Source organism: Crinia signifera, chromosome 1 (assembly GCF_055691185.1).
Source record: "Crinia signifera chromosome 1, ASM5569118v1, whole genome shotgun sequence".
NCBI lineage: Eukaryota > Metazoa > Chordata > Amphibia > Anura > Myobatrachidae > Crinia > Crinia signifera.
In genome coordinates this window covers 94,769,195-94,784,957 of record NC_139217.1, presented here as the reverse complement: position 1 = coordinate 94,784,957, position 15,763 = coordinate 94,769,195, and the positions used below count along the sequence as shown (strand labels likewise).

Genomic DNA, 15,763 nt, shown 5'->3' with positions numbered 1-15,763 from the left:
GTAGGTCTTCAAATGGATCATATGCCTTTCTTCAAATGTATTTGAACTTTAGGTATAATCAATGCAAAACATTAATTAGGAGATTGCTACAGGAAGTGTACCTTTTAGGGGGAAACAGCATCTCCTCTGCATTATGCAACAATGACAACTGTTGTGAAGGAGATTAAAGGGGGTATTCAATCACCGGCGACCATCCCCCAGACGGGGGAGGTGGCCGCTGGGCCCTATTCAATGCTGTCTTCAACAGCATTAAACAGGGGTGCTCGGCAGAACGAGCCCGACTTTACAAGCCGGGAAGGGAAGTGTTGAGCTTTCGGCAGCATTTAGCAACCACGCCCCCTTCTTGCCCCGCTGCAGGTGGGACATTGAACCTCGTCTGCAAATTCAGGGACAGGGTCACGGCTGTCGAGCAAGCTCGACAGCCGTGACCCCAGATTGAATACACCCCTTAATTTTGCCTTGCTCCGGGTTAAATGGATGCAATGGACAAGTGACTTTCAAATTTTACTAGCTGTGTGACCGAGTATTACAGAGGCGGGAGGGGTTTAAGAGTAACAAACCCAGACATGACAAGTTTATAATTCAATTTTTTAATAAAAACTAATTACAAATAATCTATACGAGTGAAATCTACCAGCTCAAACATTTGACATGTATTTATCCAAGGAGATAGCTATACTGAACAAGACTAAAAAATTAAATCTAAAAACAAAAAGATTTTAAAAAGAATAAAAAAAAATTGGAATATATTACAGGAAAAGAAACCTTTAGATACAAGACAGATTTAAATCTTAGCCTAATAAATACAACCACTCAATAACAGCTTGGAAGTCCTTATAAGCCATCATCATATGTATACAAAACCCATGTTGCCCCATTTGGTGTATTGCGGCTGCATTTACAGTAAATGTAACAGACACAAAAGCAGCAGGGACAATTTATGTAGGTATATAGAACATCTGACTCTACATCCTTACACCAGCAAGAAGCTGCGAAGTCAGGATGGATCATATGACAGTAACTAGAAATACTTCCAAGTCTTCACAAAGGTGCTGGACTCTGTCTGCTGTTATTGATCGAATCAAAGTCAATGACTATATTTCTCCTCTTGGGAACAAATTTCCTAAAAATATAAAAATATATATAGGTTAGTTATATGTCCAAACTAGTTTGCTTTTGCAAGATTGATATGAGAGGGGGGGACGACACATTGCCTAGGCTTCACGCTCTCCAGTGTAGCCAATTATAGTGCCCCATGCAGAGAGAATCCTTAGAAGGAATACACTGAAACAAAAAGACACATGGGGTTGCCGAGAATGTGTGTGTTTTTTTTCCCTGCTAACGGAGATCATAAATTATAAAAGGAAAAGAAAACATTTCTAACAACTGAGCTCCAGGAGTTGGTTTCATAGCTGAAGTTTTTTTTTCCTTTGTGCAAAATGTCCCTTCTAGTTCTTTCATTCTAGTTACATAAAAAAAAAAAAAAAAAACTTAAGCATAAAAGTTAAAAAAAAGTTTTTGTAACCTCAAATCTATATTTTTTACTTTGTGCAGTAAAAATGGAACAAAAAAAAGGCGACATGACCCTCTTAACTAGAGGCAAAAAGTCCACAGAGGATACATTGGATTGAATTGAAAAAAGCATCCGGATGGGTCAGGCAAAAGCACTTTATGACTAGAACGCCTGCTAATTTTCTCTGGCACCCCATAGAGGAGAGCGGAACCTAGCAAACCTTTAGATGGCAACGTGCACAGCTGGACGTTGCAGTGATGTCAGGAGGCACATTGCTATGAACTGGATCCCTCCCAAAGACTTCTCCTGATTACTCCTGCTGTACTTGTTCTTCAAAGCACCCTACGTCAGCCAAATAGGATTCTTCAACGTTTAAAGATGTTCTTTCATCTTGGAAGTTTTAGACTACACAAGAACTAGTTTAGTAGATTGTTATTCATGTGCGTTTGTGATTATGCCAATGTGACTGTCACTGGTGCCCAAACTGTGGCATCCAGAGTGCAACATGTGGTCCAGTCCCAAAATCATATATGGCCTAGCATTTTTGTTGGCATCCATTAGCACATACTGCACTACTTCATACAATGCTTCTTCTGAAACCAGATGCTGAACACCTCCACTGTTTCAGCTAAAACCACTTCATGTATCAGCAGGAATCGTCAGCACAAATGGCAGTCAACTTCAAACACAGCAAGTCACCAGGTCCTGCAGTCAGCCAATCACTGCCCTGCCCTTTCCTCTGCTCCACAAAAGCAAAAACTTTAACACAAATAGCAATAATAGTTGAGCATTTGTATATTTCCTAAATAAGTCTGTTTAAACCAGAAATATTTAAAAATGGTTTATCCTTACGTGTATTTGATACCAGTTAGATCAAACATGTGCCTTGAAGCTTTCATTTCTGGGGAATCGTGATACTTATCGGACATGTATATCACTTCTTTAATGCCTAAAAGCAGAAAGAGTAGCATCATGTCCAAAACAGCATGAGTATAGCATTGGCTGAAACACAGTGCATGTAAAAAAATAATTGAAGGCATAACTGTGCTGTAGCCAGATATCCAGCTTTCATTAGTGCAGCCAAACAAGACTTGCACGTTTTCTAAATGGATAATTCCAAATGCCAACATATCCTTATATAATGAAAGGTTTCCAGAGCAGTCCGCTACATGAAGCTACTCAAATGAAGAGCAAGCGAGTATCTTTTGTAAGTCGTACTATACAGTAGTTTTCATTCTGATGATTTAAATGGTTAATAATGTATGGTAGCAACAGTTCTCACAGGAATTAAGGAAATCTTCCAAAAAAAGGAGGAACTGAACTGAAGACCAAACGGATCCAGGTACAGAAGAGCCACTACATTCATTCCTGGCTGTAATATGCATTTTCTGCTAATAAAGGGGGCTTAACACAAGTCCTTACCTGCTTGGATGATTAACTTCGCACACTCATTGCATGGAAACAGAGCAACATACATGACACAGCCTTTAACATCGGCAGAATTTTTGTTCATTATGGCATTCAACTCTGCATGACAAACTGAAAGGGAAAAAAATATATATATAATAATAATAATAATAATAATAATAATAGTGTTATACTCCATTGTACATCAGCTACATATGTGTCCTCATGCATCATGGGGAAAAAAAGAGAAAGAGAAACGGTAAAAAAAAAAAAAAAAAAAAAAAAAGGAGATGAATGGCTCCCTCAAACACAGCACTGCTTAGCTAAAGAGTGTACTGAACAAACACCAGTAACAATCCAATCTGCTGTACGAACTGCCTTCCACTGAGCAACGATTACTTTAAAGTCTGCAGTCTGATGCCAGCTGACATGTTGCAGCCAATTAAATGCTGGATTAGTTTGTTATAATGGCGTGTGGCAAATCGGACCCCTAACGGGAGGTGACAGGAATTTTGAGATGGAGAATCAAGAATTGTAAAAGGCTAAGCACCTAGGACAGAGCCACCAGAAGGGAAGTAATGAGCACCCCGGCTTGTACTAGATGCATCACAATTTTACTTGTTCGTGTACTGTACCAGCAGCAAAGCAGCTTACATTCAGTCACAAATTTGAACACAGACAGAACTAGCTGGTGTAGTATCGCAACCAAAACCCATACCATCATCAGAACTTCATTCGCTGAGGCTAGTTTTAAACAAATCGAATCAAGAGGCAGTTAAGAAATCTACTGGTCAAAACCACTTTCAAGAATACTATGAACGAGTATAGGATTGTATATACTGCAAGAATTTGAGGAATATTATATTTGTCCTGTACTGTATGAAGATGAAGCAGGAATGGTTTGTCCATGTAAAAAGGCATTTAAATATATGGGGTAAAATTTAATACAATGAGAGATTCAGAAAGTGAGAGATTTAAGAAATCTCTAGTTTTTTTTAAAGTGGTAATAATTTACACTTCAAACTCAAACTGTATTTGCAGTGTAAATGATTGCCGCTTTAAAAAAAAATAAAACTGGAGATTTTACAAAATCGCTCACTTTCTGAATCTTTCATCCTACTAAATTTCCCCCATTGTGTTAAATGGCAGTCACTGTTCAAATGTCCATATATTATAAATTGTGGAACAGGCTAATGAGAAGCCAGACCAAAGCTATAATTCTAATCTTGCCAGCAATGGAGAAATCACAGAATAATTGGAGACAGATAGTTTATCGAATGTTCTACGGAAATATGCCTGACTGTTAGAGGCTCCCAAACACAGGCAGTCCTCAAGGCACCCTAAACATTCAGGTTTTAAGTATATTCATGGCTAAGTACAGAGGTTACATCCAACTGACTGAGGTACTAATGAAGTCACCTGTGGCCAAGCATGTATACCATTAGGGAGCCTTGAGGACTGTTTTGAGAACCACTGCCATTTAAGAATTGAGGGCAGGATGTAGAGTCTCTGCAGTACCTCCCACCACTCACCTCATTAAGTACTTAGGGGCAGATTTATTAAGCTTGGAGAAGAGATAAACAGGAGATAAAGCGGAGAAAAGGAGATAAAGCACAGCCTGTGTTTGAAAAAGACAGTTGGGAGTTGATTGGCTGTTGCTTTATCTCCAGTTTATCTCCTCTCCAAGCTTAATAAATCTGCCCCTTAGAATCTTAAAGAACAGCTCTCACGAGAACAGCTGTCTTTTGCTATGGCCGTGCTTCAGGCTTTCAGTCCTATGGAAACAGCCGCCGCTGGGGTGCTGGGAGGGATCCGATTGGACCACTCTACAACACAGATGCAGAAAGAAGCCCATAGCAATCTCTCATTCTGATCCGCTACCCTGCCTTTTTTTGCTTAAGCAAAATAGCTTAGCAACATTGCTTAGCACAGATCTCTACATGTGTATGCCCGCTTAACTAAAATCTGTAACCTCTCTCTCGCTCTACTGGTATCTTTGCTTCTTTGTTCAAGCATGCACTTATTACTCCTATTCGAAAAAAAAAAAAAAACACAATTCTGATCCAGACTGTCTAACGACCATCCACTCTCTGTTCCCATGCCTCTCCAAGCTACTTGATACTTACCTACACTTGCCTCACACACACACACACTAAACTCCTACAACTTATTGGACCTACTTCAGTCAGGATTTCGCTCTCAACACGCCACAGAGACAGCACTGACTAAAGTAGTCAATGATCTGGCCACTGGTAAATCGAAAGGCCATTTCTCAATTCTTATCCTTCTAGATCTCTCTGCTGTCTTTGACACGGTTGACCACTTTCTTCTCATACAAACACTACAATCCCTAGGTCTTAACACCACAGCCCTTTCTTGGTTCTCTTCCTACCTAATGACTGTTTGCTTCTCTGATTCTACCTCTTCCTTCTCTCTACCTTTCTCCATTGGAGTACCACAAGGTTCAGTCTTATGTACTCTGCTTTTCTCAATCTATACCTCCTCTCTTGGGAAACTAATCAACTCTTTTGGAATTCAGTATCATTTGTATACTCAAATTCCCCGGAATTGTCACCATCAGTATTGCTCCGTATCTCTGAATGTCTTTGACATTTCATCATGGATGTCATCTCGCCACCTCAAACTCAACATTTCCAAAACAGAATTAATTATATTCCCATCATCCAAGAGTAAGTTACCAACCGGATATCTCTAGAACTGTTGAAAACGCATCAATCCTACTCCACAAGCTCGCTGCTAGGGGTCATCCTCCACTCTGAACTGTCCTTCATTCCTCACATTCAATCGGTCTCCAAATTTAAAAACAGCAAATCCCAAATTCATCCGTACCCTACACAAGGCACTGCACAAACTCTAATCCATGCACTCATATCACGTATTGATTATTGCAATAGCCTCCTTACCGGTATTCCTAAGACAAGACTCTCACCACTACAATCCATTTTGAATGCAGCTGCAAGGCTGATCTGCTCTGTCAGTCCATCAATCCATCTGTATATCACCGCATTCAACATAAAATACTTGTACTTACATTCAAGGCTATTACTCTGACTACACCGACTTCGATCTCTTCACTTATCTCAAAATATATCCCCACCGACCTCTCTGCTCTGCGCAAGACCTGAGTCTCTTCCACACATTACTCACTCCCACTTGCAGGATTTTTGGCGGGCAACATCCACCATACGGAATACCCCTCCACACACATTAAGACTCCTCTAGCCTCTAAACTTTCAAGTGTTCCCTGAAAACTCACATCTTCAGGCTAGCTTATCCTATTCAGGAACACCCATACAACCACCAGTAGCATTCATATCTAATTGCATTCCATCAGGACTATCCTGTAATCTGGTGGGACTGCCTGGCTATGGAATTCTATCCTTATGTATCCCTCCTTTTATCCCTATAGATTGTAAGCTTGCGGGCAAGGCCCTCCTACCTCTTTGTCAGTTTGCTTCTACCCAGTTTGTTTAATCATTGTTGTTTCCAGTTGTAAAGCGCAATGGAATATGCTGCATATGTATATAAGAAACTGTAAATAAATATAAAACAAAAAAAATCCTTCAAACCAGGATAGGGCCAGATTCTCTAAGCTTCAAAAGTGATAAAATGGTGAATGATAAACAGCCAGCCAATCAGCTCCTACCTGCCATGTCACAGACTGTTTGAAAAAGGTCAGGCAGGAGCTGATTGGCTGGCTGTTTATCACTCTCCATTTTATCACTTTTGAAGCTTAGAGAATCTGGCCCAATATCTTTAGTACATCCTGTCCTGAGAGCTCTTGCCACTAGGCAATTTACATTCAAGAGGATTGGATTTTTTTTAATAAAAAGAAACCTGAAACTCATGTAGACCTTTGTTCATGTTGATTTTTTTTCTCATGTGTCGATCTTCTGCCAATTAACCTAACGATTTACACCCCATGAAGCATAGTGGTAGTTTTTTTTTTTTTTTTAATAATAGGACAAAAAGTCCTGAACAGTATTACGGCAGTTCTAATGAACGATCGCTTTTAGAATTGCAAATGCCTCATGGTATCATCTGTTTATATAGTAAAAGCACTGCAATACTCCAGGCTGTGCTTCGGACATTTCATTATGCTCACGAAGCCTATGTGACCAATTCCTACTGACAAACGCAATTTTATATATAAAGACATGCCAGAAATAAAAATATATATACACACTGAAGCTAGAAAGTTGCAAAATCCCATTTAATCTACATAGCACATTCACAGCTGCCACAGCTGGGTTCTAGGTGAAATATTAGAATATCACATCTAAGCTTATTCTTACCACAGCACAAATTCTATTTCAGCAATTTGGAGGGAGAATAAATGAGAATGGCTTATTTAAAAAGGGTAACGGTGTCCTCCAATCCCAGCTCTCAGAAAATATAGTTAGTGTTTTCCTGATTGTATAGAGCTAGCAATCCTGTAATGAAGAGGTAAAATGCAAGAGGCAATCCATCATGATGTAATAGATAAAGACAGACAGCACAGAATGAGAACACACAGGCCATCACTCCTATTATTGGTGAAATATGTAAAACTGTCTGCAAACACTCGCTGGTCCACACCACGGCTTTAACTTTTGACTAGCATACTTCAGGCCATTACTTGTAAAAAAGAGGCTCAAAAACAAAACTACTTCCACCTACTCAGTACAAAGGACCACCACAAAATGATCGGCTAATCTCAGATCTGACCACTAAGCATCAGTCACCATAGTGTATGGGTGGGACTTTTGTACTCTAGTGGAATTCAATTAACCTGGTACTGTACTTACAGCAGGCTTGGAGCTCCTGGGTTTTATACCTGGGACTATTCAGTTACAACCCACAGACTGCACTTAACGGGGATTTCTGATCCCACCATCCTGAATTGCAAACAGGACTCACAAGTGATTAATCCATAGCTCTGTAATAAGGTGCCCACACACTAGAACGATTTTTTTGCAGATTGGCCGGTTTTTTACCGATGATCGGTTGGAAAAAAAAGTCAAAATCGGTCGGATGCGCGCTCCCGCGTATCTTTTGCTAAATCTTCTGATCTTATATGCTGCATGAAAGATCAGAAGATTTAACAAAAGATTCATCGGAACGCACACGGGATCTTAAGAGAAATATTTGGTAAAGATGTGCACTTGCCTGAAATCTTTTGACCAGGACAGACAAAAGATTTGAAGGCTAATTTATGCGCACATCTTAAGATCGCAGATATTTCTAGTGTGTGGTCACCTTTACTTAACCCGCATTGGTTACTGCATGGCTTACCACATAACAAAATCAGTTGCTAATTTAATAGCCTCTGGCGATAAACCCAGGAGCTGCAGCCACGCAGTAAGCAAATTGAATTACCCCTTTGTAGAACGGGATGGAGTGTCATTGATTCTTGTCAATCACAAGTAAATGGATTGAAAGGTCAACAGTTAAAAGATACACACCAAAAAAAGTCAACATGACCTTCACATGTTTTGACTTGCCGACACCAATTTTTCAAACAATTTTCTCCTTTGACTTTTTCATGCTTTACAATCCACGTAGACTATGACTGGGAGCAGTTAAGTGTGTCAAGCACTATACTAACTGGGGAGCCATATTAACAGGTATAGACATTGACACCAACATCCCCCCCCCCACCACCACCACAAAAAAACTTTTTGGTGTTAACATATTGACTGTCAATCTAGATACTGTCTACACTTTGATCCACACCCCCATTACACTGGCACCATTGGGGGTATAAAAATTGCCACTCCAGTAAAGGATTACATATACCCACACTGAGAAGTTAGAAGATTCCTAGCACTTTCACAGTAGAGAAGGAAGAGGTTTATATTTCTTGAATAGCCCCCTCATACAGCTTCGGAATGACAAGCCGGGGCAGGCACTAAATCAGGGGGACCTCTCGCAGTTATCCATATTATAGAGGTTACCAACCACAAGGGATTACCACTTACCTCCAACCAGAACAGATGCACCAAGTACATCTTTTTATTAAGCAGGTGTCAGTGTAAAGTGCAGTTCTCACCATTATTTTGTATGGTAACCGAGACTCAATAGAAAAATCGATAAATGGTGAAGACAATCATACATACCATATGGATATTTTGTGTCAAGTCTATCTTTTGCAGTCCTCGCCCATGGAAGGACATCATCATGACAGCCATTCGGCATCCCATTGTACCCAATACCAACAATCTTATTTTCAGGATTTACTATACATGCTCCAACCTGAAATCAGAAATTGGGTTATAGGAAATTCACTATAAGCATGTACCATTTCTAAGAGTTTTAAGTTCATCATAGGTCATGCACACACTACCTCAGGGGGACCTCTGTTTTGTTACATTAAAACAGCATAAAAGTACAATAAACAAAAATACTCAATCTGCATAGTTTTGCAGAGTCACACAATTTTTAATAAAATATTTTAGTGTTCTTTTCAGTATTCCACTTGAGCTCACTACAGGTCCCAGCATTCCCAACCCTTTAGAGGCAAAACCCTTTGGGCAGTTACCTACTATTGTGCTACCATTCATAAGACAAAGTGTCGGTGCATGTACTGGAAAACACCATCACCACCAAGAAGGAAGAATGCACAAATCAATGCAAACCCAAAGCCGTATCACTTGGGTTGATATCAAGGGTGTTATTTTGGCAGACTGGGTATAGAAAAATCAAATGGTTTCATCCACCAACAGAACAAAGCAGAAACCCACAGAGCTTTTTCTGTGAACCAGTTTTTGGCCGAGAAATAGATTGCAGTGCTAGAAACCCCTCCTTACTGCTTTCTTTTTCTTAAAGTCAAATTTATACTAAAGGGAACCTGTTTTACATCACTTACCGAGCTAAAGAAAAATTGACATGAGCAGATTTGAACAATGAAATATAATAATGCAGCAGTGTTGATGCAAAGGGTTAAAATATACTTAATACAATTAAAGGTAAATGGTAGCTATATAGTGCAAATCTAATGGCGATAGCATGAACTGTATGTAAATAGTACAGAGTTTAACTCAGGTTAGTTCAACTCTACTTCACTTTATACCATTGTGCATTAAAAAAAAAAAAAAGCCTGCAAAAAAATGGGTTTACATCCAAAATTGAATGAGCTCCAAAGTGTCCCTATTCTCCAGAATCAGAAGTTGAACTGCTGGATATTAAATTGTTAAATTTACATTAGAAGAAATGCCCTAGCTGTAACCCAGGACACATGAACCGGTAGCCAGCTCCACACCACTACAGCAGCTTACTACATCAAGGAACCCCATGTGGTAACCTATACACCTTCCAGCAGCTACACGCTGCAGCACTGCTGCACCGCTATCTGGCAAATATAGGAGTTACTACTTTTAGAACAATGTCGCAGGCGAAGATTCAAACGGTCAAATAAAATGGGTGGCGTCGGTGTAGGGTTACCACCTCATCCCTTTAATTCCGGACACATATTAATTACACAGGTTCTGTGGCTCGCTGACTTCAAGACTCCATTTCACCTGGTTTTAAACTGCCACAGAATCTGTGTAATTAATATGTGTCTGGAATTAAAAGGATGAGGTGGTAACCCTACGTGGGTGTAAAGACTATTTAACAATACTTGCTATGTTATTTTTGATGGCTTGTACCGTTCAAGCAGTGACATTGTAATAAGGGATAGCTGGACCAGTCCAGAGCCTCATACCTCCTCTAGCTCACATTTACTCGGTTCATGTGCTACAATGAACACCTTTCTGTTGCTACCAGAGAATACCAATGAAGTATAAGAATATATATTTTGTTTCAGAAATAAAAGTCTTCTATATATAGAACAGAAGAACATATTGGAGGAGGCTTTAGAATAAGCATTTAGAATACTGACTAGCAGGCAGTACTTTGGAATTGGTTTGGATCAGGTCACATATGGCAGATCAGGGTTTTCTGTGCTAAGTGTGACTACACATCACTAATGTAAAGTATCCAAAGATTAAAATGACACATTTGTGAGGTGTTACACAAATCTGTTTTGAAATTTGAATGAGCAGTTTAAAAAAACAAAACAATTATCAATGCCACATAAGAGACCGAGTGGTAGTGTCTGTTTTTTTATCACTGGCCAATCAGCTCCTACCTGTCTTTTTTCAAACCAAGCCTGTAACTTCAGTTAGGAGCTGATTGGCCGGTGATAAAAACCAGACACTATCACTTCACCGAGCTTAATAAGTAGAAAAAAAAAAAAAGGGGGTAGGGTCACTAAGAAGTGGCCCGAGGGGCGCCTGAGCAGAGCTGCTTTGCTTAAGCAGCAGTCTCTAGGTTTGGGAAGTCTAGCCCAAAAAAATATAGACAGTGGAAAAGGGGGATTTGAGACTGCGCTTGCTAAATGATGTGCAACAGGTGTCTCTAAAATATTTAATTAAGATATTCACATATATTATCACATAAAAGTACATTAAGAAAAAATTACAATATAAAAGAAATGGTGGATACCACAAATAGATGGAGAGCAGGGATAGTCACCCACAGTCTGGTCGTGATATGTCCTGTGTCCGTTCCTATGACACCTCCAGTTAATTGTCCCGTGTAGAATGAGGGTGAAGGAATGCTGGGAAAGATGAGGTAATCGGACCAGGGAGCTCCTGATGTTGGGGGTGCTCAACCTGGTGGGCTGGATGTTGTTGCCACTTCAATATCCTTAGTTGGAAATGCAGATGTTCAAACCAGGGAGCTCCAGATGTTGGGGGGTGCTCTACCTGGTGGGCTTGATGTTGTTGCCACTTGGATCTCTTTGCAGAGGGGTGTCAGTCTCCTAGATTTAAGGGTGAACCTGCTCCCCTACACCACTATAGGTGTAGGGGAGCAGGTTCACCCTTAAATCTACAGACTCTCCATTTACTGTCCTGTAACCGGACCAACCTCCAGGAATCATCCCCTTGGCAAACCACCAAGCCCACCAGGTAGAGCACCGCATACCATCAGGAGCTCCCTGGTCAGGAGACTGACACCCCTCTGCAAAGAGATCCAAGTGGCAACAACATCAAGCCCACCAGGTAGAGCACCCCCCAACATCTGGAGCTCCCTGGTTTGAACATCTGCATTTCCAACTAAGGATATTGAAGTGGCAACAACATCCAGCCCACCAGGTTGAGCACCCCCAACATCAGGAGCTCCCTGGTCCGATTACCTCATCTTTCCCAGCATTCCTTCAACCTCATTCTACACGGGACAATTACCTGGAGGTGTCATAGGAACGGACACAGGACATATCACGACCAGACTGTGGGTGACTATCCCTGCTCTTCATCTATTTGTGGTATCCACCATTTCTTTTATATTGTAATTTTTTCTTAATATACTTTTATGTGATAATATATGTGAATATCTTAATTAAATATTTTAGAGACACCTGTTGCACATCATTTAGCTAGCGCAGTCTCAAATCCCCCTTTTCCACCGAGCTTAATAAACCTGCCTCCAAGTTAGTACTTCCCTATGAAAACTCCTCCATACTAAAATTCTACAGTGCTATTAACATTGACATCAGGGGGAAACCACAATTCGAACAAATATTAAGGAGCATTTTTACCAATATCCAAAAGCAGCAAGATGTGAAATGATCGCAAAAGCGAATATTGCACTTCTTCTGGAGCCAGAACTATTCAGCACATATGAAGCCTGTGGAGCATACATGTGTGGCAGCGGTTACTGGGGAAGGTTCTGGAGAAACCTCTTCCAGGTCATTTTTGTCAAATGCAGCACATACATTAGGCTACAGTAGCAAAAGCCATCTCTATATGGCATTATCTGCCAGGGCCAAACAGCTTTTGAAGCCCCCATAAGAAACTAGAGTTACTGTGGTAATTATCTGCTGCAATCAGTCCTTCAAATATTCTGAATTTACCCCCCCCCCCCGCAAAAAAAAGAAAGGACATAGCACATAGCACTTACTTGGGAACTTGGATCTTTACTCCTCTGAGCTGATAGAAAGGCGACAGCCATAAAATACTCACACCATTCTAAGTAATCTTCCCGTTTTTTGCACACTGCATCAACTGGTTGCCTACAATGTAAAAAGCATTGCAAAGACCATTAAGAATAGCAATAGTAAACTATATAAATATTCATATTGGTCACTTATAATCATGTCAAGTAGTTAGCAGGGTACTGTATTCCATTCATTACATCCCAGAGTAATTCTAAATATCACTAATTAATATATTTTATAATATATGCATGTGAGAATTCTGTGTAAAAATCATGCATGATAGTGCAAACGCTTAATTGCCACATGCTATGCAATGAATGACCATCAATTGTTTCACCTATCGATGGTCATCCATTTTCTTTGACTGAGCGGCTCGTGGGCCAATCAGAACCTAGGGATGGGGTTTCTCGGGTGCAAAGGCGGAGCTGTGGTTCATATCCTGACACCTTGGAATGAAGGGGGGGGAACCGACTTTTTTCAGTTATGCCGAGCCATTGATGGAGGAAAGCCATCTGGTTCTCCCCCATTGATGCAAAACATTCTACAGTACATTGGCCATAAACCATTGATGATCATGAGTCATCACTCTATATAAAAGGGTCAGTTGGATCAATTGGGTAAAGCTCCATACACAAAAAAAAAAACCTGTAGCTTTATCTACATAAGTATAATTGAGTGTGTGTGTGTATGGATGTTCCATGAGAACTGTCAAATGCATTAACTAATCGGCTTTAAACTTTGCAGGCTACCTTATCATCTTAAAGGACACTCTAAGTTCAAAGGTGGGTTTAATCGGATGACCCTTTATAAGGGTCCATGCTATTTCTGTTTTCATGCATTGTGATATGTAGTTGGAAAACTTATGACTTTCTGAATACAACCAGGCCCGCAGTATAAAAAGGGGTCATGGTCAATGGAAAGGGGCGTGGACACAACCCTGTAAAAAAAATTGCAGGGTTGTGCGCCTGTCTCAGTACACAGCACTGACCAGCGTGTGCCAAGCGGGGGAGAGAGGCTGTGCTGCTGCGGCAGCCTCTGCTTTCTACTCCCACTGCCCAGTCTCTGCAGCAGGGGAGGGGGACGCGAGACCCTCCAACAAACCAGGGCCCGGGAAAAAAGTACCCAACCCCACACACACACACACACTCTCGACCACAGTGACTACAACACAATAAACGGATTCCCTTGAGTCATGGTTTTTCCTGGGGAAGGACAAACCTATCAGGGCAGGTATTCCCTGCCCCAGAAATACTCACCAGATGGTACAGTCGCTGCCTTTTGCAGCAGCCTCTGCTCCCATGGGGTTGCTGCTGCCGGCTTCGGCTGTTTGTGGCCGATTGCAAAAGCTTGGGGCCTTGTTGGGGGGGCTTGGGATCACTCGAGTGTTCGTGTGCTCAGCCATTCGTGCATTCCTGTGTTTGGACAGCCAATCCTCCCCTAGTTGAGGTGGGGTAGTTCGGGAGCGCTTGGGTGTGTGGGTGCTCAGCCATTTGGGCATTCATGTTTTTGGACAGCCGAACCTTACCGGGTAGTGATGGGGAGGGTGTCTGAAGGATCGGCAATTGGTGGAGGGAGGGAGGTGGAATCAGCGACAGGAGGGGATGGTGGACAGATCAGCCCAAGAATTTTATGAGCATACCACCGAAGGGATTAAAGGCCTATAAGGGTCCATTAAATGAAAAACATTTTAACTTTACAAAAATTGTGAGAATTGCATAAGAATAAACTGTCACCCATCCGTCAGACAGGCCTTAAGACTAGTTATTATTAATAAAAGTGCTCATATGCAATAGAGATGGTCAAGGGTATGGTTCAAAGGGTCGACAAAAGATCAACACAGAAAAAGTCGATATTGACAAAAGGTCAACACAAGCAACAGGTGTTTCACTTTTTTTGTCTCAATGTTGACACCGGTTGACATGGCCCCACAATAATTAGGACAACGCTTTGTTTGTCATACTTCAGGCTTTACCATTCCCAACTGTAGTCCACATGGATCATAAAGCATGAAAAAATCCAAAAGTGATAAAAATTGTAAAAAAACGTCAACCTTCTCATGTGTCAACCATTGCCATGTTGATCTTTTGCTTTTGTCAAGCTTTTATCAGTTTAACCTAGTGCCTCCGGTTAAGAAAGGTTAGCATGGGAGAGCACGGGAGAGAATTAGGGAGGGGGTGTATACAGGATAGGAGGGGGGGCACATCTGGAAGCGAATCACTAGTTACAGCCACTAACGCACCATCCACATAACATCCCGCCCCTCTCCCGCAACTTCTGCTACCCGGAGACTGCAGTTACCCGCTGGCTGGAGCCGCTGCTGATGTCACCTGGCCGCTCATGATCAATAATATCTCCACGATGATCTCACATGTGAGCCGGGACCTTATCACTTCCTGATTTATCCCGGTCTATTCAGAGCCACGGATTGGCCAGTGTGCGCCACTCCCCTCCCCTTTTACACACCCCCAGCCAGCCCAGCGGCTGCTAAAGTGTGTATTGTGGCTAGCTTGTGCCCTACTGCGCTCGAGTCGCCACTCAGCGCTGGCGGGGTCGACGGGGAATGAATGCTGCAGATCAGCCTCTGACATGATGTGCTATTACTGTCGTGCATCCGACCACCTTGTGCTCATCTCATCCCCTGTAGTGGTCTCACATTGCATTGCATTGCATGTGCATCCGTTGTGCATGCAATGCAATGTGATGAAACTTAAGTACAAAAAGTATGTGCAAGCACATGCTTTTTGTACTTAGGTTTCATCAAATTGCATCGCATTGGCGGCATTGCATGCACAACGGATGCACATGCAATGCAATGCAATGTGATCCGTGCTAGTACAGCACGGAAAGCACGCCCTCATAGC

The 15,763-nt window shown here is 41.5% G+C and overlaps 1 protein-coding gene across 2 annotated transcripts; it reads right to left on the bottom strand.

Moving 5' to 3' along the window:
* Positions 1–559: 559 nt before the first annotated feature.
* DCTD (dCMP deaminase) lies at positions 560–15,389 on the bottom strand. Of its 2 annotated transcripts, none has more exons than XM_083156786.1 (6): positions 14,159–14,487; positions 12,866–12,977; positions 9,040–9,175; positions 2,936–3,052; positions 2,366–2,462; positions 560–1,123 (listed from the first exon to the last, which is right to left on the bottom strand). In XM_083156786.1, exons 1-6 carry the CDS (start codon positions 14,398–14,400, stop codon positions 1,042–1,044), a joined length of 786 nt encoding a protein of 261 aa, XP_083012912.1. In that variant the 5' UTR covers positions 14,401–14,487; the 3' UTR covers positions 560–1,041. The 2 variants fall into 2 exon arrangements, with proteins under 2 accessions (XP_083012912.1, XP_083012920.1); XM_083156794.1 differs by lacking the exon at positions 14,159–14,487 and adding an exon at positions 15,201–15,389 and having other exon boundaries at positions 573–1,123.
* Between the last annotated feature and the right edge of the window lie 374 nt (positions 15,390–15,763).

Bases quoted from the DNA above. Each gene is read 5' to 3' on its own strand.
- DCTD (XM_083156786.1), bottom strand. From the start codon at position 14,400: ATGCCCAAATGGCTGAGCACCCACACACCCAAGCGCTCCCGAACTACC. The intron at 9,176-12,865 runs GTAAGTGCTATG...TTCTGATTTCAG, and splicing joins GTAAAGATCCAAGTTCCCAA to GTTGGAGCATGTATAGTAAA. The intron at 3,053-9,039 runs GTATGTATGATT...TTTCCCTTTCAG, and splicing joins TGACACAAAATATCCATATG to TTTGTCATGCAGAGTTGAAT.